Genomic DNA, 24,471 nt, shown 5'->3' with positions numbered 1-24,471 from the left:
GCTCCGGACGCGCAGGCTCATTGGCCATGGCTCACGGGCCCAGCCGCTCCGCGGCACGCGGGATCCTCCCAGACCGGGGCGCGAAGCCGGTTCCCCTGCATGGGCAGGCGGACGCGCAACCACTGCGCCACCAGGGAAGCCCCGATAGCTCTTCTTTTAATCACTGAATAAAATTCCATTATATGGATGTAACACAGTTTGTTTTTCCATTCACCAAGATGAAGGGACATATTTGTTGCTTCCAGTTTTGACGATTATGTAGGTGTTTGTGTGGGCGTACTCAGTTGAGTAATTATCTAGGAGTGCAGTTGCTGGATTGTATGGTATGTTAGTTTCCTAGGGCTGCCATAAAAAGTACCACAAACTTGGTGTCTTAAAACAACAGAAATTTATCCTCTCTCGATTCTAGAGGCTAGAAGTCTGAAATCAAGGTGTCAGGAGGTTTGGTTCCTTCTGAGGGCTCTGAGGGAGAATCTGTTTAATGCCTTTCTCCTGGCTTCAGGTGATGGCCGGCAGTCTTTGGCATTCCTGGGTTTGTAGATGCATCACTTCAATCCCTGCCTCTATCTTCATGGGGCATTCTCCTTTTGTCTATGTCTCTTCTCCTCTTGTAAAAACATCAGTCACATTGGATTAAGGGCTCACCCTACTGTAGTATGACATCATCTTAACCAATTACATCTGCAACAACCCTATATCCAAATAAGGTCACATCCTGAAATACTGAGGGAATAGGGCTTCAATATATCTTTTGGTAGGGGGTGGGGGGAGACACAATTCAACCCATAATACATGGTAAGACTATGTTCACTTTTGTCAGAAACTGTCAAACTGTCTTCAGAAGTGTATCATTTTGCATTCCCACCAGTAATGAATGAGAATTCCCCTTGCCCTGCATCCTCACCAGCAGTTGGTATTGTCAGTTAAAAAAAATTTTTTTTTAAATTTTAGCCTTTGTACTGGGTATAGTTATATTTCATTATTCTTTTAATTTGCAGTTCTCTAATAACATATGATATTGAGCATCCTTTCATTTGTTTATTTTCCATCTCTAAGCCTTCTTTGGCAAGGTCTTTGTTCAGTTCTTTTGCCCATTTTTTATTGGATTATTTATTTTGTTGTTGAGTTTTAAGAGTTCTTTGTATATTTTAGGTACAAGTCCTTTATCAGATATGTGATTTACAAATATTTTCTCCAATGCTGTGACTTGTCTTTTTATTCTTCTAAAAGTTTCTTTCACAGAGCACAAGTTTTTACCTTTAATGAAGTCCAGCCTATCAATTTTTTCTTTCATTGATTATCCTTTTGGTCTTCTATCTCATTGCCACACCCAAGGCCTAGATTTTCTCTTATGTTGTCTTCTAGAAGTTTTGTAGTGTCACATTACACTTCGGTCTATGATCCATTTTGGGTATAAAGTTAGTGTCTAGATTCTTTTTCTTACATATGGATGTGCAGTTGTTCCAGCAACATTTGTTGAAAAGAGTATCCTTTCACCACTGAATTAGCTTTCTTCTTTGTCAAAGATCAGTTGACTTTATTTGTATGGGTCTATTTCTAGGCTCTCTCTTATGTCCCAATGATCTATATCTATTCTTTCACCAGTACCACACTGTCTTGATTACTGTAGCCTTATAATAATACTTGAAATTGGGTGGTGTGATTCATCCAACTTTGTTCATCTTCTTTAGTAACTGTGTTGGCTATTCTAGGTCCTTAGTCTTTCCATATAAATCTTAGAATCAGTTTCTCAGTCTCTACAAACAGCTTGCTGGGATTTTGACTGGGATTGCATTGCATTTATAGGTAAAGATGGGAAGAATCAATAGATCTATAGACCAAGTTGGGAAGAAACTTTAACAATGTGAGTCTTTAGTCCATGAACACAGACTATCTCTCTGTTTATTTAGAAATTCTTTGATTTTTTTTCTCATCAGTAATTTTCTTTCCTTTTTTTTTTGTACTGAGGTATAATTGACATACAACATTATATGTGGTTTCAGGTATACAACATAATGATTTGATATTTGTATATATTGCAAAATGATCACCACAATAAGTCTAGTTAACATCTGTTACCATACAGTTACTAAATTATTTTTCTTGTGATGAGAACTTTTAAGATCTACTCTTTCAGCAGCTTTCAAATATACAGTGCGGTATTATTAATTACAGCCACCAAGCTGTACATTACATCCCCATGACTTATTTATTTTATGACTTGAAGTTTGTACCTTTAGACCCTCTTCACCTATTTCATCCACTCTCAATCCCCTGCCTCTGACAACCACCAATCTTTTTTTTTTTTTTAAATTTATTTTCTTGACTGTGTCAGGTCTTAGTTGCAGCAAGCAGGATCTTTCATTGCAGTGCGTGGGCTTCTCTCTAGTTGTGGCGCTCAGGCTCTGGGGCACGTGGGCTCTGTAGTTTGCAGCACGTGGGCTGTCTCGTGGAGGTGCGCAAGCTCAGTAGTTGTGGTGCATAGGCTTAGTTGCCCCGTGGCATGTGGGATCTTAGTTCCCCGACCAGGGATCGAACCCACGTCCCTTGTATTGGAAGGCAGATTCTTCTACCAGTGGACCACCAGGGAAGTCCCTGGCAACCACCAATCTGTTTTCTGTATCTATGAGCTCAGTTTTCTTTTGTTTCCACAAAAAATTAGATCATACAGTACTTGTCTTTCTTCGTATGACTTATTTCACTTAGTATAATGCCTGTAACATTCATCCATGCTGTCACAAATGGCTGAATAATATTCTGTGTGAGTGTGTGTTTATATATATAATATATAAAAATATATATATATATCTCACAAATTCTTTATCCATTCATCTGTAGATGGACACAGGTTGCTTCCATTTCTTGCCTATTGTAAATAATGCTGCAGTGAACGTGGGAGTGCATGTATCTTTTTTAGTTAGTGTTTTCATTTTCTTTGGATAAATACCCAGAAGTGGAATTGCTGGATCATGTGATAGTTCTAGCTCTAATTTTTTGAGAAACCTCCAGCCACAGTGGCTGTACCAATTTTTTTTCCCACCAACAGTGCAGGAGGGTTCCTTTTTCTCCACATCCTCATCAACACTTGTTATTTCTTATTTTGATAATACATATTCTAATAGGTATAAGGTGGTATTACATTGTGGTTTTGATTTGCATTTCTCTGATGATTAGTGATGTTGAGCTTCATGTACCTGTTGGTCATCTGTATGTCTTCTTTGGACAAATGTCTATTTGGTCTTTTGCCCTTTTTTTTTTTTTTTTTTTTTTTTTTTTTTGCGGTACATGGGCCTAGCCGCTCTGTGGCATGTGGGATCTTCCCGGACCAGGGCACGAACCTGTGTCCCCTGCATCGGCAGGTGGACTCTCAACCACTGCACCACCAGGGAAGCCCTTGCCCATTTTTAAATTGGGGTTTTGTTTTTGTTTGTGGGGATTTTTTTTGCTGTTGAGTTGTAGGAGTTCCTTATATATTTTGGCTATTAACTTCTTATTAGATATGTGGTTTGCAGATATTTTCTTCCATTCTAGAGGTTGTCTTCTCATTTTGTTTGTTTCATTTGCTGTGTAGAGCTTCTTATTAGTTTGAGGTAATCCCACTTGTTTATTTTTGCTTTTTTTTTGCTTTTGGTGTCAAATTCCAAATCATAGTCAATCAAGACTGATCATTTGCTGTGTAGAGCTTCTTATTAGTTTGAGGTAATCCCACTTGTTTATTTTTGCTTTTTTTGCCTTTGCTTTTGGTGTCAAATTCCAAATCATAGTCAAGACTGATGTCAAGGAGTTTACCTCCTACGTTTTCTTCTAGGAGTTTTATGGTTTCAGATCTTACATTCAAGTCTTAAATCCATTTTAGGTTAACTTTTGTGTGTAGTGTAAAATAGTGGTCAAAATTCATTCTTTCTTTTGCATGTGGTCATCCAGTTTTCCCAACACTATTTATTGAAGGGCCTGTCCTTTACCCTCTGTGTATTCTGGTTCCTTTGTTATAAATTAATTGACCATAGAGTCATGAGTTTATTTTTGGCTCTGTTCTGTTCCATTGATCAATATGTCTGTTTTTATGCAAATACCATACTGTTTTGATTACTATTGCTCTGTAATATAGTTCAAAATCAGGGAGCGTGATGCCACAGCTTTGTTCTTTTTTCTCATGATTGCTTTGGTTATTGGGGTCTTTTGTGGTTTCATACAAATTTTATGATTGTTCTATTTTTGTGAAAAATGCCATTTTAATTTTGATAGGGATTGCATAGAATCTTAGATTGCTTTGAGTAGTATGGACAGTTTAACAATATTAATTCTTCCACTCCATGAGCATGAAATATCTTTCCTCTTTTTTTTTTTTTTTTTTTTTGCCGTACGCGGGCCTCTCACTGTTGTGGGCCCTCCCATTGCGGAGCACAGACTCTGGACGCACAGGCCCAGCGGCCACGGCTCACGGGCCCAGCCGCTTTTTTTGCCGTACGCGGGCCTCTCACTGCTGTGGCCCCTCCCATTGCGGAGCACAGACTCTGGACGCACAGGCCCAGCGGCCACGGCTCACGGGCCCAGCCGCTCCGCGGCACGTGGGATCCCCCCAGACCGGGGCACGAACCCGTGTCTCCTGCACCGGCAGGCGGACTCCCAACCACTGCACCACCAGGGAAGCCCTCTTTCCTCTTTTTGATGTCTTCTATTTTTTCATCAATGTCTTAATAATTTTCAGTGTACAGGTCTTTCATGTCCTTGGTTAAATTTATTCCAAGGTATTTTATTCTTTTTGATGCAATTACAGGGGGTTTTTTTCCTTTATTTCTCTTTCTGACAGTTTGTTGTTAGTTACTAGAAATGCAACAGATTTTTATATATTGATTTTGTATTCTGCAACTTTACTGGGTATGTTGATTAGCCCTCACAGTTTTTGGTGAGTCTTTTGGGTTTTCTATATATAATATCATATCTACAACCTATATACATTTTGTATCCTTTTCTTGTCTTTGTACTAGCTAGATCTTCTAAAACAGTGTTGGATAGGAATGGTGAGACAAGACGTCCTTGTCTTGTTCTCAGTCTTAGGAGGAAGGTATCCAGTTTCTCACCATGAAGTATGATGTTAGCTGTAGGTATTTTGTAGATAACTCTTTATCAAATTGAGGAAATTCCCCTGGGTTCCTAGTTTTCTGAGAGCTTTTGTCATGATTGGGATTTAGTTTTTGTCAGCTGCTTTTTCTGCATCAGTTGATAAAGTCATATGATTTTTTTATTCCTTAGTCTGTTGTTGTAATGGATTACATTTATTCACATTCAAGTGTTGATGAACCAGTCTTGCATACCTAGGATAAATTCTACTTGGCCATGGTATATAATTCTTTTTTATACATTCCTAGATTTGGTTTGCTAATATTTTGTTGAGAATTTTCACATCTGTGTTCCTGAGAGGTATTGATCTGTAGGTTTTTTTGGTTTTTTAAAATAATATCTTGTTTTTGATGTTAGGGTAAAGTTGGCCTTGTACAATGAGTTAGGAAGTGTTCCCTTTGTTTTACAAAGGCCAAGCCTGAATCAAATGAAAATAGCTACTCTGTACTGCTGCTAGAGTTGTAGTCCTCAAATTCTCCATTCCCCTCTGTTGCCTATAAAGTAAAGCACTTTACATTGTAGCCGCTACCTGTGTCTTCTATTCTCTTCTCCCCTTCTCTGGCATCAATTCCAGTGACACTTCCATCTCCCTACCTATTATAATATCTACCACTTATTATAAATGTTATATTAGACAGGTTAATCTCTCTGAGCCTTTGTTTCTTTATATAAGTTTGGGAGTAATAATACTTTTCTCATGAGATTACTTACGTAAGGAACAGGAGGAATATATCTCAGATATTCCTTTCCCCTATTCTGTTCCCAAACACCATGACTTTTTAAGCTTTGCTATCTCTATATATGCTGTTCTTTTTCTGATTAATTCCTTTCCTTTTGTGTCCCCAGCTTTCCCCAAGTTCACCTAACAAAAACATCATTCAAAACCCTCTTCAAATATCACTTCCTCTGTGTCACCATCTGTATCACCTCTGTGTCACAGCCTTTGAGCCTCTTGGTTCCTATGTGCTCTCACTTCTACTTTAGTTTGAATCATGTTCTAGTGTACTTTACTGGTTCTCTCCCAAAGATTGGAACTCCTAGGACCCAAGCCATATCTACCTAGCAGTGTCTAGGGAATAAATAGTAGATTTTCAGTTAATGCCTTCTGAATGAATGAATAAGAGAGAAAAAGAGAGAACTTCTTTTGTCTCATTAATTGTTGTTGATTTGAGACCTTTGGGCTCATCTCAGATAAACATCTCTTTATCTGAACAAAAGGGACATCTTGTCTATAGTCACCAGTACTTTAAATTATGTCCACTACCACCCACCTCCAGTCATTCTTGTGGCGTGGAGGTAATGGAGAAAAGATTCCTCTAAGTGGGTTTTGGGGGTTGGGGTCTTTTTAAGAAAACTATTAAAATGTCTAGCATAGGGCTTCCTTGGCAGTTTAGTGGTTAAGACTCTGTGCTTCCAATGCCAGGGTCACCTGTTCGATCCCTCGTTGGGGAACTAATCCCACATGCTGCGTGGTATGGCCAAAAAGAAGAAGAAAAAGAAAATCAACTTTAAAAAAAATGTCTAGCATTGAGTTGTCTTGCTTTCCTTCTGGTCATCCTCAGTTTGAAATGTTTTTATCTTGAACACTTAAAATGTATAATACTAATACAACTGATTTCATTTTCAATGTTAAAGAAGTTTACCCTGATTTCTTTAGGGAATGATGTAATTTTGCTCAGGGCTCCTGCTGTTTTGCACAGCTGGGTTATTGCAATGTTCTCTCCATAGTCTTGGACAAGATTCAGAATGAAATGCAGAGGTAACAGCAATGGTGAGTTAAACTGAACCCACATAGAGTCAGACACAAAGCATCTTTCTGGATTATAATGTTTATAACTCACATAAGCATTGAAAGGCACAAAGCACTAATGCCATTGTGTCACTCTAAGGCACTTTTATTATATAGTAATACTTCCAAGTACATTGTAAGGAGGATGTTGCAAACGTTCCTGCCTCACCAATTTTTATTAACTGAAATGTTCTTAATGGGATAGAAATTATTTAAAATCTGGAGGGGAGGTTAAAATTAATTATCACCCCATAATCTGCTTTTTTTTTTTTTTTAAAGTAATGGACTTAAGTTTCCACAGAACTTGAACAGCCCTAAGGGGCCACATCTGCACTGGGAATTGGACAACAATTCTGCTCCAGATTTTTCATAGATAGCAGCTAGGGTTTGTTATCAATTCAAGTCTTATTTCTTTACATTAGAACATTTTAAACCATTTTTTCCTTTAGCCATTGATTAACCTACCTTTTACCCCTGTATATAATTGAGGGTCTTCTATTTGAAAAGTTATTATGAATATAGATTAAGAAACATGTCCACTATCTGAGAAGCTTTCAATCAGGAAATGAATGTTGTGGGGTGTGGGTCTCTGTATGATATATGTAAAATGTAGAATACTAGAAATATTGGAAATGAAGTTTACAATACAACTTCCATGGTACTTTTGTGGAGGGAAACATTAATTCCAGCTTGATTAAGTCAGAATGCTTTGTAAAGGAGGTAGATTTAAGGTGAGTCTTACAGAAGAGGTAAGTATAAAACCAGCACTGAAAAAAGGAAAATTGACGAATTTATTGACTTTCTGGTGTTTGTGAGCTGTATTTTCACAGAACTGAGGTTGAGACTCGAAGGTATGAGGCTATGTTTCTGCTTTACTTCAGCTACAGCTGCCTCACTTTTTCTGCTTGATAAATGTTGAGCTTCTGTGTAATGTTTTATTTGAAAATGGCTTACATTGCTTTTTAAAAGTTTTAAAACTGCTTTTCTCAATTCTTTAGTGTCTTTTTCTATATTACAGTGATGTGAAGTATGTAGCTTTCTTAACCTTTATCTAACTTTATTCATAAGTGATCCAAAAGTTTTCAATAGAATGAGTCAATCTTTGGCATTTTCTGCAAGTTTTAATCACATTTTCTTTCTCTCAAGCTCTAAAGTTAATTCAGAAAGTTACACTAGACACAGGGGAGCAAGGTCATGAGGAAAGGAAGGCTTGGTGTGCTGCCTCCATTTCTTCCACCTTCAGTCTTTGTGCCTTTCACAGTTTCCGACAGAGCTGTGCTGGGACAGACTGTCTGGAGGTTCACAGCCCCTGTCGTGCGTAGGAGCCACTCTGAGGAGGGTCCAGGGAAGTATTTACTATTCTAGTGGAAAACAAGTAGCAGTTACTACTTATGATCACTTTGTACTTTGGATCTGGATTTGCTGCACCTTTCTTTGTAGTAAGACACCAACTGCTTAAAAAATAATCCATGAAACACATATGAAAAGGAGTATTTTAAGAGGTGCACTCTCTTTGAAAAAAGATCTGACTCTTGAACTTGATAAATGGAATATTTATAAATGGAATGGAATATTTATAAATGGAATATTTCCTGCCATATCAATAAACAAAGGATGTCAAAGTCACCAATGATTGCAGCCCTCCAAAGTGAGCTGGTGAGCCCTGAGGAAACTCGGGGCTGAAAAGAATACCTGCCATCCAGCAGCCATCAGACTGCAGCCACTCCCTGTGGTGAGCCCTGAGGAAACTCAGGATGTGAAAATACAGGTCCCAGATAGCTAAGGTGCACATCAAAGGAATGATTTCTGTGAGCCCAGACTCTTGCATCTTCCCATACGTAGAAAAGCGCTAAATTCCTTAACTTGAGATATCTGGTTTTCTTTATTTAACGATAGTCTTCCGACGTCCCAATTACTTGCTCTTTGTTGCAGAACTCCTATATATCCTGGCTCCTCCCCCCACCTCTTCAGGAGCAGTTTCTCAGAGTTATCTGAAACGCTGTCTCCCGGGCTGCAGTCTTCATTTTGCCCCAAGTAAAACTTAACTCGCAACTCTTCACGTTATGCATATATTTTTCTTAATTCAACAAACTCAACATACTAGATATGTTTGTAAATAAACTTAAGGCATTAACAAAAGAAAGAAAATAAAACTACTATATGTGTATACACATTTGTATACATACATATATATATTATTTTTTTAATTTTTATTTATTTTTTTGGCCATGCCACGTGGCCTGCAGGATCTTAGTTCCCCGACCAGGGATCGAACCCAGGCCATGGCAGTGAAAGTGCCGAGTCCTAACCCCTGGACCACCAGGGAATTCCCTACAATATATTTTTTAACAATGATAATATTTTCTTGTTGTTTTATAGTAAATGACATATTTCCAGAGAGTAAAAGTTTATAGAACAGCGAGGCATTCAATTTTTTTTGCCACGACATTTGAAAGCACAATTTAACCTTTTTTTTAGTTACTCAAAGTTATCAACTACTGAGACAAGTTAGGCCCTTTACTTAAATCTCTTAGACTGTTTTAAGTTATGTGTCTGCTTCTTTTTTGGCTGTGCCGTGTGCCATGCGGGATCTTAGTTCCCTGAGCTGAAATCGAACTTGCACCCCCTGCAGTGACAGCGCAGAGTCTTAACCTCTGGCCTGTGTCTGCTTCTTAGTCTTCATTTTTGCTACTCCAAGGCCTTTTGCTTCCCTGTCTTAAGTGAGTTTACCCATAAAATGAAATGACTCTTTATATATTTTTATTAATATTAGTACTGAGGCTATTAATGATAAATAACATTAGAAAAAATAAAGTAATATTATCAGCTATTCCTTCACTTTTCAGTACACTTTTATTTAAAATCCCTATTTTAGGTTATTCATAATATATCAATTTTTCAATTGAGTTTCTTATCTTTTAAAATTTTACCATTAATTCCTAACATTCATTACTTTTTTTTAACAGAGAACAGGAATAAATATTTATAAATATAAATATTTGTGTATTTATTTATTTTTAAATTTATTTATTTATTTATTTATTTTGGGCTGTGTTGGGTCTTCATTTCTGTGTGAGGGCTTTCTCTAGTTGTGGCAAGTGGGGGCCAGTCTTCATTGCGGTGCACGGGCCTCTCACTATCACGGCCTCTCTTGTTGCAGAGCACAGGCTCCAGACGTGCAGGCTCAGTAGTTGTGGCTCACGGGTCTAGTTGCTCCGTGGCATGTGGGATCTTCCCAGACCAGGGCTCGAACCCGTGTCCCCTGCATTAGCAGGCAGATTCTCAACCACTGTGCCACCAGGGAATCCCTCATTACTTTTTTATTCCAACATTTTTATAGTATTTTTAATTTTCTTTACCTTATTAGTTTATGACAGTGTTCAAACGAATCTAATGAACTGTTTTCTCTAAGCCTTTCTGTAAAGTCAAGTCAAGCCCAGGTTAGATCTTAACATATGCAACTTCTCCATATAAATTAACTTTTATTATTTATTGTTTGTTGTTATACTTATTAATACTTTGCAAGTAACATTTATTTTGATTCTAAAACCAATTTGAATTTGTGTCATAAGACGATTTTCTTAGATAACATTTTCATTAAAATTTCTGAAGTTCAGATACATACATTTTCTCTAGTCAACTGGTTCCATAAAACCAGAGTCAATTTTTTATTTTGACATGGATAATATTTAATAAATGAGGACTGTGACTAGCATATGATTCCATTATCATAATTTTGACATATCTCATTTCTTTTTATGGAGTAAAATTGAATTCCTTAAGTAATAATTGACGGGCTGTGCACTTTTGAGCATATTCTGTACATAGATTCATTTAAGAAATTTGGAGCCATTATTAGTTCTAGTAGAAGACAAAGGAAGAGAAAGAAAAGAGAAGTTATTCTACAATATATTTAGTTACATTGGGAAAACAAGGCACATCCCTATCCAATAAAAATGTCAGAAACCAAATATATTTCACTTTCTTATATAATACTTCCCTGGGGTTCATGTGACATTGCATTGTAAGAGAAATGATCTGTAACTCTGTCTAATACAGAAACTATACAAATTCCATTCTAGAGGGAAAAACTGTATAGTTTGGACCCAGAAAATTTTATCTTGATGTGGGTTGGTTGATTTTTAGCCCCCAAAATCATCTCTTTAAATATTCTCTAAACATACAAAAATTAATTTTTAGGTATTTAATGTTTACAAACATTCCTGGTTTTCTCTTTCTTATTTCTTAATAGTCCTAGTGTTTCTTTATTGCCTAAGCCAATTTAAACAGCAATTTTTATTTTTGGTAGCATTCCATGTCTTTTTCTTAGAATGACTAATTGATTTTGCAGCCTTATTTGTTTCACATTCTTGTTTCCTTTTCAGCAAATAATGCCTAATCTCAGGCTTTGATGATCATCCTTTACTTTTTAACCTTTGACAGCTATCTACCCAACTCACTAGGGCTCTATTTTTAGTGGCATTTTGGCAAGTGGTAAAAGATGTGGTTAGCATTTTGTTTTCTTCTTCCTTGTTTTCTTTTCATTTTATGTGACCATTTATTATTCTTACTTTTCTTTTAAAAAAAAACTTATGAAGGCTTCCGTTTTACTTCCTTTGTATTATAATATATGACCCATTTTAAATGGGTCTCAGTTCTGAATTTGAGTAGTGAATCTCTGACATTGCTTAATTTACATTTTCAAAAATTACTGGATTGAAATTTCAATTTCTTTCTAATGGTTCTAAAGTGATTGCTATGTGTCAACACAAGAATTGACAGATTAATACAAGTACTAGTTCAACTGAAAACATTCTAATAACCTCGTAAAATTTTTTCTCTGAATCTTTTGATTGATTTGCATTTGATTTCTTATTTTGAAAGCAAAAGTAATTTTCCTCTTGTCAGAAATAAGTGGTGACCTTATTTATTTACTTCACTTCCACCACGATTTTATAACTGAAGAAAATATTATTTTAATATACTGTCTGAATTTCAGCATGAGGTTCTTTATTCTGATGTTGTCTTCAAATTAATTATAGTGTTGCCACATAAAAAAGGATATAAAACATCATGCTGTAATTATTTACACTATCCAAGTAAAGAATTCGTTTTCTCTTTTATAAAATTTCTAGCCAAGTTGATCTCTGATCATTATTGGCAATAATCAATTTGCCAAGTGCAAATGTTCACTGTCTTTCGTTTCTTAGTCCTTGTTTTCATATACTTTTGAAAGACTCCTTTATTTACATTTGTGATCGGCATATTCATAGCATTATTATACAACATGGATAATTTTGTATTTTTCATACATTTTTCTTTCCTTAAATGCACTCTTTTTGATTTCCCTGTTCATTACAACTAGAAATTTTAGTGACGTAAGTTATTTATTCCTCCAGTTGTTAAACAGTTTTGTTTATAATGGCTTAAATATAGTGCTTTGCTTACCTGAAATAACAGATAATCAAATTAATACACAAATTAGATTCCTTTCCAGAGCCTTTATTAAACTTCTGAAATTCTTTTTCTATTAAATTGTTAGTTTATCTAAATAGATTATGAAGTTAGAAGCCAAATTCTGTTTTTGTTAAAGTTATTCTAAAAGCAACTATACTCCAGTAAAGATATATATATTTTTCTAAGTTATTCTGTATACTATATAGCAAAATAGAAAGCACTGTGTTTATACTGCCTTAGAATTGGAGTTGAAAATCAGTTAAGGAACAAGGTTCTCCAGCAATTAATAAGAAGTTCAAGAATAAAATCCTTAAAGTGTTAAGTTTGGTTTTTCTCTTTTTTTTTCTCCTGAGGAGAAAATGGCCAAAAATTAGGCAAAAGCACTCTGAGATATTTTTCTCCAAGGTTTAATCTTTGGAGTAGTTATTCTCAAAATGCAGCCTGAGAGCCATCCCCATGAGAATTGGGGTCCGTATTTTAAAAGTCCAGTTCTTTCAAGTCAGGATTTGGGGATTTGGTGCCTTAGAGTCTGAATTTTTAACTAATATCCAAATGATTCATAAGTATAATAGATTTTAAGAACCTAGAACATTACCAAAAGATTGGATCATGTTTTCTTTTTTTCCTTTTTTCTTTCTTTTTATTCCCTTAAGCATCTATAATTGTGCTCTTTGTGTTGTGTTGGGCTCTCATTTTCAAGAAATTGCCAAGGCACTAATCCTGTAATACATATGGAGAAAATGTAAAGAATCTTATTAGAGTTTGCTCATGTTATTTTAATATTACAAAACAGATTTTTTAAGATGTGAAAAATATATGGAACATCTACTTCTGAACTGTCGAGCATTATCAATCTGTATCATTCTATCATGAACTTTTAAAAAAAATTTATTTATTTATTTATTTATTTATTTATTTTTGGCTGTGTTGGGTCTTTGTTGCTGCGTGTGGGCTTTCTCTAGTTGCGGCGAGGGGTGGCTACTCTTCGTTGTGGTGTGCGGGCTTCTCATTGCAGTGGCTTCTCTTGTTGCAGAGCACGGCCTCTAGGTGCATGGGTTTCAATAGTTGTAGCACACAGGCTCTAGAGCGCAGGCTCAGTAGTTGTGATGCACGGGCTTAGTTGCTCTGTGGCATGTGGGATCCTCCCGGACCAGGCTTGAACCCGTGTCCCCTGCGTTGGCAGGAGGATTCTTAACCACTGCACCACCAGGGAAGCCCCATGATCTTTTATTAATTCAAATTGTACCTTACGAGTAGTAATGTTTGAATGATAATACATATACATCTGAACATGTTACATCATAGTTACCTCATTTTTACTATCTTGTGACCATTTTAAGATTAAATATGAATGTAGAGGAGGAAAAATAATTTTCCCTCTACCCTTCTCAATTCTTGGTTGAGAATCCCTGTAATAAAATACAGATTAGCAAGAGAAAAACGAACAGGAGTTTATTAACATGTCTACAGGGGAGATACCTAGGAAACATGAGGAAAATTCCATAAATGGCCCAAGCCACCACCTTAAATACCATGTTCAGCTAAACACGAAGGAAATAAGGCAGGGGCCAGGGGTGGAGGAGGGGTTTTATAGGAAGTTTCCAGGAAAAGCATGGTTAACAAGTGTAAGATTTGTTGTGTGGATTTAAGTCAGTGCCTTCTTCATTTGTAAGAGTTTCTTGTAATTTAAAAGTCATCCCTCTATTCCAGGTATGGAGAGGGAGATGCCCTTAAAATAGAGTTTTCTTTTATAAATTTTCCTTTCAAAAGAGTAACTTCTACTTCATCTTCAAAGCTTTTCCTGTGTGTGCTATTTCTCAAAAATATAACACAGAGTAATCCTTATGCCAAAGAGGCATATTTTGGGGTGGCATATTCTGCTACCCTTCAATGAACATCAGAGAAGATTTTGAATATGGTATGAACAGATTGCTGCCCACATTACAGGTATAACTAAAATTCTTCTAAAATATTATAGTCTGTGTTCATTGTTTTTCTTTCTGTGTTTTGTAGTTCAAAACATTGCGATTGTTCTTTTTTTATTGAGTGAAATTGTTTTTCCCCAGGAAACATAAATTATTCCTTATACATTTTCCCACTTATTCCCTTGAAATGAGTAATATAATACATAGCCTCCACACTGTTATAGATTGAAAATCCAAACATATTAGGAAACATGACTTACTCTGAGTCTTGACCTGATCATCAGCAGAAATAAGATGAGATATCATACAACCCTAGACTTCTACATTTTTTGCTTCTTCATTTTTCCTTAAGTGTGGGTTTGACCAATATTTCTTTTGGAAAAGTTCTTCTTTCATTCTACACTTAAATATGTGCATTTAATTCATGTTGCTCCCTCTCCTCATTCTTCTCCCTCCTCCACCACCCCCCACCCCACCTAAATGTCAGAGTACTTTAGTAGACTGCCTTTGTTATAAGGTCACAGTTGATGACCAGATTTTGGCATAAACACTTAAATTTAATATTCAGAAATTTGCTACTTCTCGAATAGCCTCTTGCATATTTTTAAAAGAACTTTTCTCTCTGTCCTTTACCGTCCCCCTCCAAGTAATATTTTTTCAGACGGGATACGTACACTGCACGGATGACTTAATAAGAGCTCAAAGTCAGCATTTTCCTTCCGGTCCTACCCCTGCAGGCCCTCCCTCCAGTGGTAACACTATCAGTAGTTCCTTCCATCCTCCCTCCTTCCCTCCTTCCCTTTCTTCCTGCCTGCCCCCTTCTCTCTTTCTTTCTCCCCTCTTCCTTTCTCTCTCTCAATACTAACTGGATCATATTTACCATACTATTTTTCTTTTCCGTATACTATTTTGCAGCCTATGACTTACCAGTCTTTCCATATCAGCATATAGATCTATTTCATTTTTTTAAATGATTAGATAATATCTCATTGTATGGAGGTACCATAATTTCTCTAACTGGTCTCTTCTTTAATGATTCAGCATACTATGCAAGTATATCCCTGAATAAAGTCAAAGTATTGGACTTGCTGGATGGCAAATCACTATTTATATCTACAATAGTGTAGAAGTGCAAATTTCTCCAAACTTTCTCCAACACTGTTATCAAATCTTTAGTTTTTATTCATCTTATTCTGTAGGTGAAAAAATGGGTTCTCAAAGTTTTGATTTCTTCATCCCTAAGTATGAGTGACCTTGGGCATCTTTTGTTGGTTGTTGAACGTACTTTACATATGTGAGTGGGTTGTTCAGTTCTTTTCTCCATTTTTCTATTGGATTGTTTGTCCTTTTTTTTTTTTTTTCCTTTCTGGTAGAAACTTTTCATAAATTGAGGAACTTGGCCTTTTGTCATTTGTATCACAATTCTGGTTTTTTTTTTTGGTTTCCACGTAGTTCTCTTTGTATTTTCCTTTATGCTTTTTGGATTTGATATAATGAATTTAAATGTCTACTCTGTTTTTATTTTTATTTCTACACATCTTTTTTCTATCACTTTTATGTGTTACTTCTTAGTGTGTGTGTATATATATATATATATATAATTTTGGCGGGGTGGGGGAGGCATGCCACATGCCATGTGGGATCCTAGTTCCTCGACCAGGCATCAAACCCGTGCTCCCTGCATTGGAAGGATGTAGTCTTAACCACTGGACCGCCAGGGAAGTCCCAGAATATATATATTTGATCTTTCTGGAAATTGTCTTCTAGTGAGGGGTGAGGCAAAGACCCACTTTTATTATTTTTCCAAGTGGTTAGTGTAGAAGAGTAAAAAGTTTTCCCTGACCCTCTTAGGGTCCCTGGCTGGGTGTGAAAATTAAACTGACAAAGACAGATAAACAGGAGTAAAGCATACAAATTATATTGAATTTTTTCATGTACATGAGAGCCATCACAAGGGAATGAAGACTCAAAGAAGTGACCAGAGCAGGAAGTTTTTATATCTTTTAGACAATCAGACAATAAATTTGTGAAGAATTGACATGGCAAAGGGGTTTGGGCTAGGAGTAGTAAATGGTGAAAATGTAACTAGGAAGATAAGGGTTAGTTTAACAAGGTTTGTTTGTAGATTCCTCTGGTGCCTTCCTGGACTGATAAGAGTCTGTCTCCAGGAAAAGGAGAATTTATTTCCTGCCTTTAGGTGGAAAGGAGGGAGTTTTTTCTGCATTTACTACTTCTTAATTGCCTTCAGCTCAAAATAATTTTTATGTCAGAGAGGCATATTTTGGGGCAACATATTCTGGTTTCCTTTATTAATTAATTTTCCTAACATCATTAGTTGAATAAACCATTTTTTCCCCAAAATGCCACCTTTATCACATGCTCAATTCCCATATATGTCTTGCTTCTACATTCTCCTCTGTTTCATTGCTCTGTTTTGAATATTCCTTTGAAGGACCAGACTTTTTTCATAATAATTTGGAAGTAGCCACTTACCAAAATTATTTAGGTGATACTTAGGTATTACTACCAATAGTAGTAATCATTCTTCTATTAATTCTTTTGGTTTCTATGTACGTGGTCACATTATTTGCAACTAATACACTTTTTGCCCATCTGTTCTAATGTTTATATTTGTCATTTTTTTCTCCTGTTTCTGATATTGGTGGGAATGTTTTTTTCTCCATTAAACATGGTACAACCTTTTTGGTTGAGATACATACTTTTTTCTAATGTGAAGAGATTTTCCTTTTAGTAATCGTTAATAATAAAGAGTTTTATCAAGAATTAAAGTCAAAGTTTTTAGTTGCCTTTTCAGCATCTAAGGATTATCATACGACATTTTCCCTTTGATCTATTAACATTGTGAATTATAGTAACAGACTTTCTTACACTGAAAAGTTTTTTTATTCCTGTACTTGAACTCCTCTCGGTCATGTTATTTATTCTATTAAAAGTCTACTGAATTCTATATTCTTAGTCTCCTTAAAGTGTTTTCTCAATAATCACATGTGGAATTGATCTTTGATCATCTTTTGTGCTGCCTTTCATGTTTTAGTACTCATGTTTTGCTGGCCTTTTAAAATAATTTAAAGAGAGTTTAGAAGTTTTTCTCCTTTTAGTACTGTCTGGAATAATTTAGAAGCATTTCTTCTTGGCCACTCCTTTTAAAATATAGGACAGCCCTGTTGTCCTTCCTCTCAGCACAACTGCTAATAGGTTGTAGAGCAGTAACTTTTTTTTTTCTAGTTTTTTTATTTGAAAGTTATTTCATCTTTGCAGAAGAGTTGCGGGAATATGAATAGTACAAAGAACATCCCTATACCCTTTACTCAGATTTATCTGTTGGTAATACTTTACCCCATTTGTAAAGCTGTGACTTTTAAAAAAATTTCCTAGAGACTTGGTTAGAATAAAACTACAACATTAAGTGTGTAGCAGTTAACTGCTAATACTGGAAATAGTATTCTTAAAGCACATTTGCTCAGATCCAGCCTCTCTGTCCATTGCAGAGGCTTCTCACTGCTTCACTTTTTGCTATCCCTCTCATGGGCATCATGAGCCGTGCTTTAGAGTACAGGCCTACTCGAGTTCACTCAAGTGGTTCAGCCTCAAGTCAGTGTCTTTGTCTTTAGAGAGAGAAGATTTTTGCCCTGTCCTGCTGCCCTCTAAGGCCCACTTCCTTTCCAGCCTCACATGATCCTAGCGTATTTCCTTCAGGGGAAGGCTTGCTTCAATCCATGAGGAAGAGCCAGACCATCAGGGAAGTGTGACAGCACATTTCCCAAAGCATAGCCTCTTCATTCTTGAGTAAAGAGAAGATCGGGCCTGTATGTCCATATTCCTGTGGTCTATTTCCTGCTCCCAGTCCCCTGTGAGACAAGAGCACATGAATGGACACACACACACACACACAAACACTCCCTCTCTCTCTTTCTCTCTCTCCCCTTTAAGAATAAACAATAATTTTCAGATATACCATCTAAACCTCTATATAGGTAAGAAAATTAAGAACATTTAAATACTTCTGCTAAAACATACACTTCCTTAACAATAATAAATAATAGAACATAGGATTTCAGGCTAACATTTTTCTATGTGGGTTTCTTTACTTAATGTAGTTCCTCATTAAGATTTAAAATCTACATACCTTAAAAGTCCTCCAAAGGGGTATCTTCTAGAACAAATAGGCCACCTATTCTAAAGACAATCCACAAGCTGCTTATAACTGTAAAATTAGCGAAATTTTCTAGTTTCAAAAATTTTTCAATCAGCAGGCATCTTTTGTATACAATTGCTGTATAAAAGCCATCACAATACAAAAAATTGAAACTGAAGTTCAGTGTGTCAGTTAGGATCATTTTTATTTAGTTGCTCTTAATTTTATGGAAAAAGACATTTAGAAAACCTAAAATTGTTCTCCTCAGTAAAATAGTGATTCATTATTTTGAAAATATTCTCTTGAAGTTAATGTATTCTTTTTAATTCTTCCTATGTATTTACCTAAACAGTTGTATTATTACTGAGTCAAGGCTTTTGTTCCAAATAGGTGATTTAGGCTTAATCATTATGAAACACTGGACAGTTCCACTTTAACTAATTCCTTGGTTGTTAGAGCTCAGAGCTTTGAACCACCTATACATACATAATTAAAAAGTTTATTTCTAGGGTAAAAGTAGTTTCAGCCAATTATTTTCCTATTGATAAATTTTATCTAGAACTCAGCTATTCTATGCTATGTATAATTTCTTTCCTTAATGGGAACATGAGATTACACTAATATATTTTTATTTTTTAATTTGGAATCATGTTTTGTTAGAGTTTGTCTTATCAAACTTTATCTTCTACTGATGGTGCCCAAAAAAGGAACAATCAACAGCAAATATTTAAAAAATAAATACCTAAGAACATTAGCAACTGATTATCTTTCTAATTTCTAGAAATCACCGTTAGTCATTTAACTACATGATCTTTTAACAAAGAGATGATGAATAGAAGATTTGGGGTTGTTACCATGAAAAACAACTAGATAAAAACTGATTGGAATTTCATTTTTTAGGTGAATTCTCCAACCAGGATAGGGTATTATCTTCAGATAAATCAGATACCTGAATCAGGTATGCAGATTCAGAAATTCATTCTTTTCGGTGATTCCAAGTTAATCAGATTCTGAGATTTTTCATTCAAGGTAACAAAACTCAAGGGAAACTTTTTTTTTTTTTTTTTTTTTTGCGGTACGCGGGCCTCACTGTTGTGGCCTCTCCCGTTGCGGAGCACAGGCTCCGGACGCGCAGGCTCAGCGGCCATGGCTCACGGGCCCAGCCGCTCCGCGGCATGTGGGATCTTCCCAGACCGGGGCACGAACCTGTGTCCCCTGCATCGGCAGGCGGACTCTCAACCACTGCACCACCAGGGAAGCCCTGTAGACTTTTTGATGATGGGCTTTCTGACGAGTGTGAGGTAATACCTCATTGTAATTTTGATTTGCATTTTTCCAATAATTAGTGATGTTGAGCATCTTTTCATGTGTCTGTTGGCCATCTGTTTGTCTTCTTTGGAGAAATGTCTAATTAGATCTTCCACCCATTTTTTGCTTTGGTTGTTTGTTTTTTTGATATTGAGCTGTATGAGCTGTTCGTATATTTTGGAAATTAATCCCTTGTCGGTCACATCATTTGCAAATATTTTCTCCCATTCTGTGGGTTGTCTTTTCATTTCGTTTATGGTTTCCTTTGCTGCGCAAAAACTTCTAAGTTTATTCAGGTCACGTTTATTTACTTTTGCTTTTGTTTCCATTACTCTAGGAGGCAGATCCAAAAAAATACTGCTGCAGTTTATGTCAAGAGTGTCCTGCCTGTGTTTTCCTCTGATAAGAGTTTTATAGTATCTGGAAAGACCTACATCCTTGATCTCAGTAGCAGACAATATTAGGAAATTTTGGAAACTGGTTCATCAGTGGGTGCCTGGCAGGCCAACACAGAACACTGTTAGTCACAGTCAGTGAAGAGCACCAAAGTCCAGGTAGGCAGGTGATTGGCACTAAGTAAATTTAGTGACAAGCAAAAGGTAAGGACCTGGTGATAGGATCTGAGTCCCAGAGAAAGAATCCTATTTCCCAGGATATCAGGGAAGCAAAACAGACCCCTATTTCTAGAGAAATTGAAATTAAGAAAATGAGTGATGAAACCATGGAAGGAAGCGAAACTAGGGACTCACAACTAGGGCACAGGTTCGTGGTATGGTCCACACACACAAAATAAGGCCATGGCTCAGTTCCTGGAACTGTGCTCATGGTCAGAGTTGTTGCAGGAAAGAAGCAACACTAATGATCTCAAGCCAGGTGATGATCTGTAATTCTTAAATTTCTACTGCCTTGGAACTAACTTGGTCCCAGAATTTTGTTTAAGTGGTTTCAGCTCTGAGGATTGGCAGGTTTTGAGGACAAGGAAACATATCAGTCATTATACTCTATATTGGTGCATAATTACTCTTTGGTTCGGATTTACAAAGCTAAGTTATGTGAAAGCTTGTTCTTTTCTCTTAGGGCTAAGATTTACCACTAGGTGAATCTTAAATTTGACTCTGTAGGCCTAAAGATTGGGTTGTGTGCTACTTCTTGGAAATAGATATCAAATATTAAGGTGTTAAATTATTTAATTTTATAATAAAATATGTAGGGTGCTTTGTGTATGTGTGTGTGCATATGTGTGTCAGTTCCTAAGTTACCTTAACCTGTTACCAAGCCCTGCTGAAGTTATCCTCAATTTTACTCTTAAAATACTAGGTAGAAAAAATGTTTTATTTTCACCTGCATCTTGTTTCAACACTGAAAGCTTTTAGACTTTGTTTTGACTCTGTACTTGAATGTTATGCCTCAAAACTTTGAAATGGTAACTAAAAATATAATTGCTCTTGGACTAAAAACTTTTCAGTTATCTTCCTCCCTTTTGTTAAAAATCGTAAACACCTTTCCTGTGCCTTGGTCTTGCCTGTCCCAGAGAATTTAAAGTCCTTGATTTTTATTTAGTCATCCATTCACTCATACCTTCAAATAATGTCTGAGTAATTACTATATGCCAGGTCAGAAACAAAATCACTTCCTGCATTCCATTTACCATGTTTCCATAATGGAAGCTTGCTAAAAGTCTACAACTTCATTTTTCTCTTTTCTTCTTTCATTTCACTCAGCATTTAAAACTTATTTTAAATTGTTTTATGATTCTGTCTTTTTTTTCCTTGAAGAGTCTGGTAAGCAGCGTCTATGTCTTTTAGTCTTTCTCATGGTTCATAATAGTAACTACTTTTTTTAAAAGTCAGGATTATTGAGGTATAATTCACCCTTTTAGGTAAATTCACTTTTTTTTAAATTTAAGTATAGTTGATTTACAATGTTGTGTTAGTTTCATGCACACAGCAGAGTGATTCAGTTGTACATATACATATGTATATGTATATATCCATTCTTTTTCAGATTCTTTTCCATTACAGGTTATTATAAGATATTGAATATAGTTCCCTGTGCTATACAATAGGTCCTTGTTGTTTATGTTTTATATATAGTAGTGTGTATCTGCTAATACCAAACTCCTAATTTATCCCTCCCTCCTAAATTCACCTTTCTTAGTGTACAATTCCATGAGTTCTGCCCAATGCAGGCATGTAACTGCCACCACAAGATACAGAACAGTTCAGTCAGTCTCCAAATCTTCTCGCATGCTGGTGTCCTCCTCCTACCACACAGCCCCTGGTGTGCTTTCTGTACCTGTTGTTTCGTCTTTTCCAGAATGACATAAAAATGGAATCATGTAGTACCTAGTTTTGGGGTCTGACTTCTTTCACTTAGCAAAATGCATTTGAGATTTTTTTTTTTATTAGAGTATAGTTGCTTTACAATATTGTGTTAGTTTATACTGTACAGCCAAGTGAATCTGCTATATGTATACATATATCCCCTCCTTTTTGGATTTCCTTCTCATTTAGGTCACCACAGAGCACTGAGTAGAGTTCCCTGTGTTATACAGTAGGTTCTCATTAGTTATCTATTGTATTTTATTTTTTTAAAGGAACAAACACTATTCATTTATTTAATACATTTATTTTATTTTTTAAATTTTTGGCTGTGTTGGGTCTTCATTGATGCACGAGGCTTTCTCTAGTTGCAGCAAGCGGGGGTTACTCTTTGTTGTGATGTGTGGGCTTCTCATTGCAGTGGCTTCTCTTTGTTGCAGAGCACGAGCTCTAGGTGTGCTGGCTTCAGTAGTTGTGGCACGTGGGCTCAGTAGTTGTGGCTCACAAGCTATAGAGCGCAGGCTCAGTAGTTGTGGCACACGGGCTTAGTTGCTCCGTGGCATGTGGGATCTTTCCGGACCAAGGATCGGACCCGTGTCCCCTGAATTGGCAGGCGGATTCTTAACCACTGTGCCACCAGGGAAGTTCTCTATTTTATACATAGTATCAGTAGTGCATATATGTCAATCCCAGTCTCCCAATTCATCCCACCCCCCGCCCCGTTCCCCCTTGGTATCCATACGTTTGTTCTCTACATCTGTGTCTCTGTTTCTGCTTTGTAAATAAGATTGTCTATACCAGTTTTATTCCTTTTTTATTGCTAAATGGTATTGCACTGTATAGATTTACCACAGTTTTTATTCATGCACCAGTTGAAGCACGTCTGAGTTGTCTCCAGTTTCTGATTATTATGAACAAAACCACTATAGACGTTCATTTAGTAACCAGTTTTTAAATGGGGACAGTTTAGAGATCGGGCACTGTGATATAACTGTGAAAACAGTCGAGACAGCAGTGATGTGGACTTTCATACTACTTTTTCATCCAGTTAACTATGAACTTCAACAAATAATTTAACCTCTCTGTACTTACTTCTGTTGTAAAATGTGCATGATTTAAGACTTAGTCTAGCTTTAAAATTACATGATATTGTGCTGTACAGGTAAAGTATTTACTCTCGTGTTCTCCAAGAGGAGAATTATACATGGTCACATACATCTTTGTAAAATTAAGTTGTATGAAATCAGTATAACTAATTTTTTTGTTATTTGAAATTGAAGTATAGTTGACTTACAATGTTGTGTTAATTTCTGCTGTATAGCAAAGTGATTCAGTTACATATATACATATTCTTTTTACATTTTCTTCCATTACAGTTTATCATAGCATATTGAATATAGTTCCCTGTGCTAAGTAGAACCTTGTTGTTTGAAACCAGTGTAACTAATATTTTAAATTAGTGGTCCTTATGTCTCTAAGTTCAATCACAAATGACTTGAAAATAATATAATTTTCTTAATAAATTTTAAATGCCATGATAATCTTGAGCTCTTTATTAACTATGTAATCCAGATGATTTTACATTGGAAAATTATTTTGATAATACTTTTAAATAAAATATTTGATAAACATTTTCTTTCAAAATATTTTAGCATTTATTTATTTTTAATTTAGATGGGTCTAGGAAAGACAATTCAGGCAATTGGCATCGCTTACTTCTATAAGGAGGAATGGCCTCTTTTAATAGTGGTCCCTTCATCTCTGAGGTACCCTTGGACAGAAGAAATAGAGAAATGGATCCCAGAGCTGGGTCCAGAAGAAATCAATGTTATCCAGAATAAAACTGATGTTGGGTAAGAACAACTTTTTAATCTTTAAGAAAAGAAAAGCCCTCCTGTGTGTATTTAGCATATAGCCATGTTTAGAATGAGATTATCACAGAATTTGGAATGAAGAGAGTAATATGGCGAATTTTATTTTACACTTTAAAATATGAATTATTTATCGAAAACCCAACTGTGTATTTGATGTCATAAGCTCCTTTATGGTATATTTGAAAGTAAATGTAAAGTATACATGCTTTAAAAATATATGAATATACCTATACTGTATATACCTTAAATTTACTTTAAGCAGACTATTTTAGGGTTGAAAAACAAATTTTACAACTTTTCAAGGATTAACTTGAAGATTTTGAGCTTTTATTATCAACAACTATGGCTGGTTTTGCTTTCTAAGTTGTTAGTATGCAAGTTTTATGTATAACTGAAAATTAATGTTAGGCAATTTTACTTTTTTATTATTTTAATTTATAATTTTAATATTTTCTATATTGAAAATATTTGTTTTGTGATTATTTGAAGTCCTTACTCTAAAAATCAATCATAGTGTAGC

At 35.9% G+C, this 24,471-nt stretch overlaps 1 protein-coding gene and 1 pseudogene across 5 annotated transcripts in view; both read left to right on the top strand.

Moving 5' to 3' along the window:
* ZRANB3 (zinc finger RANBP2-type containing 3) overlaps positions 1-24,471 on the top strand; it is a 374,344-nt gene that overhangs the window by 118,286 nt on the left and 231,587 nt on the right. For 4 of the 5 annotated variants that reach the window (XM_055087541.1, XM_055087543.1, XM_028477392.2 and 1 more), the window contains one exon: positions 23,752-23,930. In XM_055087541.1, coding sequence (XP_054943516.1) covers positions 23,752-23,930 — 179 coding nt within the window. The remainder of the gene's footprint in view (positions 1-23,751; positions 23,931-24,471) is intronic. The other variant, XM_028477393.2, reaches the window with a different exon arrangement.
* LOC112064546 (cytochrome c oxidase subunit 7C, mitochondrial-like) lies at positions 8,105-8,376 on the top strand (annotated as a pseudogene).

Source organism: Physeter macrocephalus, chromosome 2 (assembly GCF_002837175.3).
Source record: "Physeter macrocephalus isolate SW-GA chromosome 2, ASM283717v5, whole genome shotgun sequence".
Classification (NCBI taxonomy): Eukaryota; Metazoa; Chordata; class Mammalia; order Artiodactyla; family Physeteridae; genus Physeter; species Physeter macrocephalus.
Note: the sequence above shows the minus strand (reverse complement) of the source record. Positions and strands in the feature narration are given on the sequence as shown.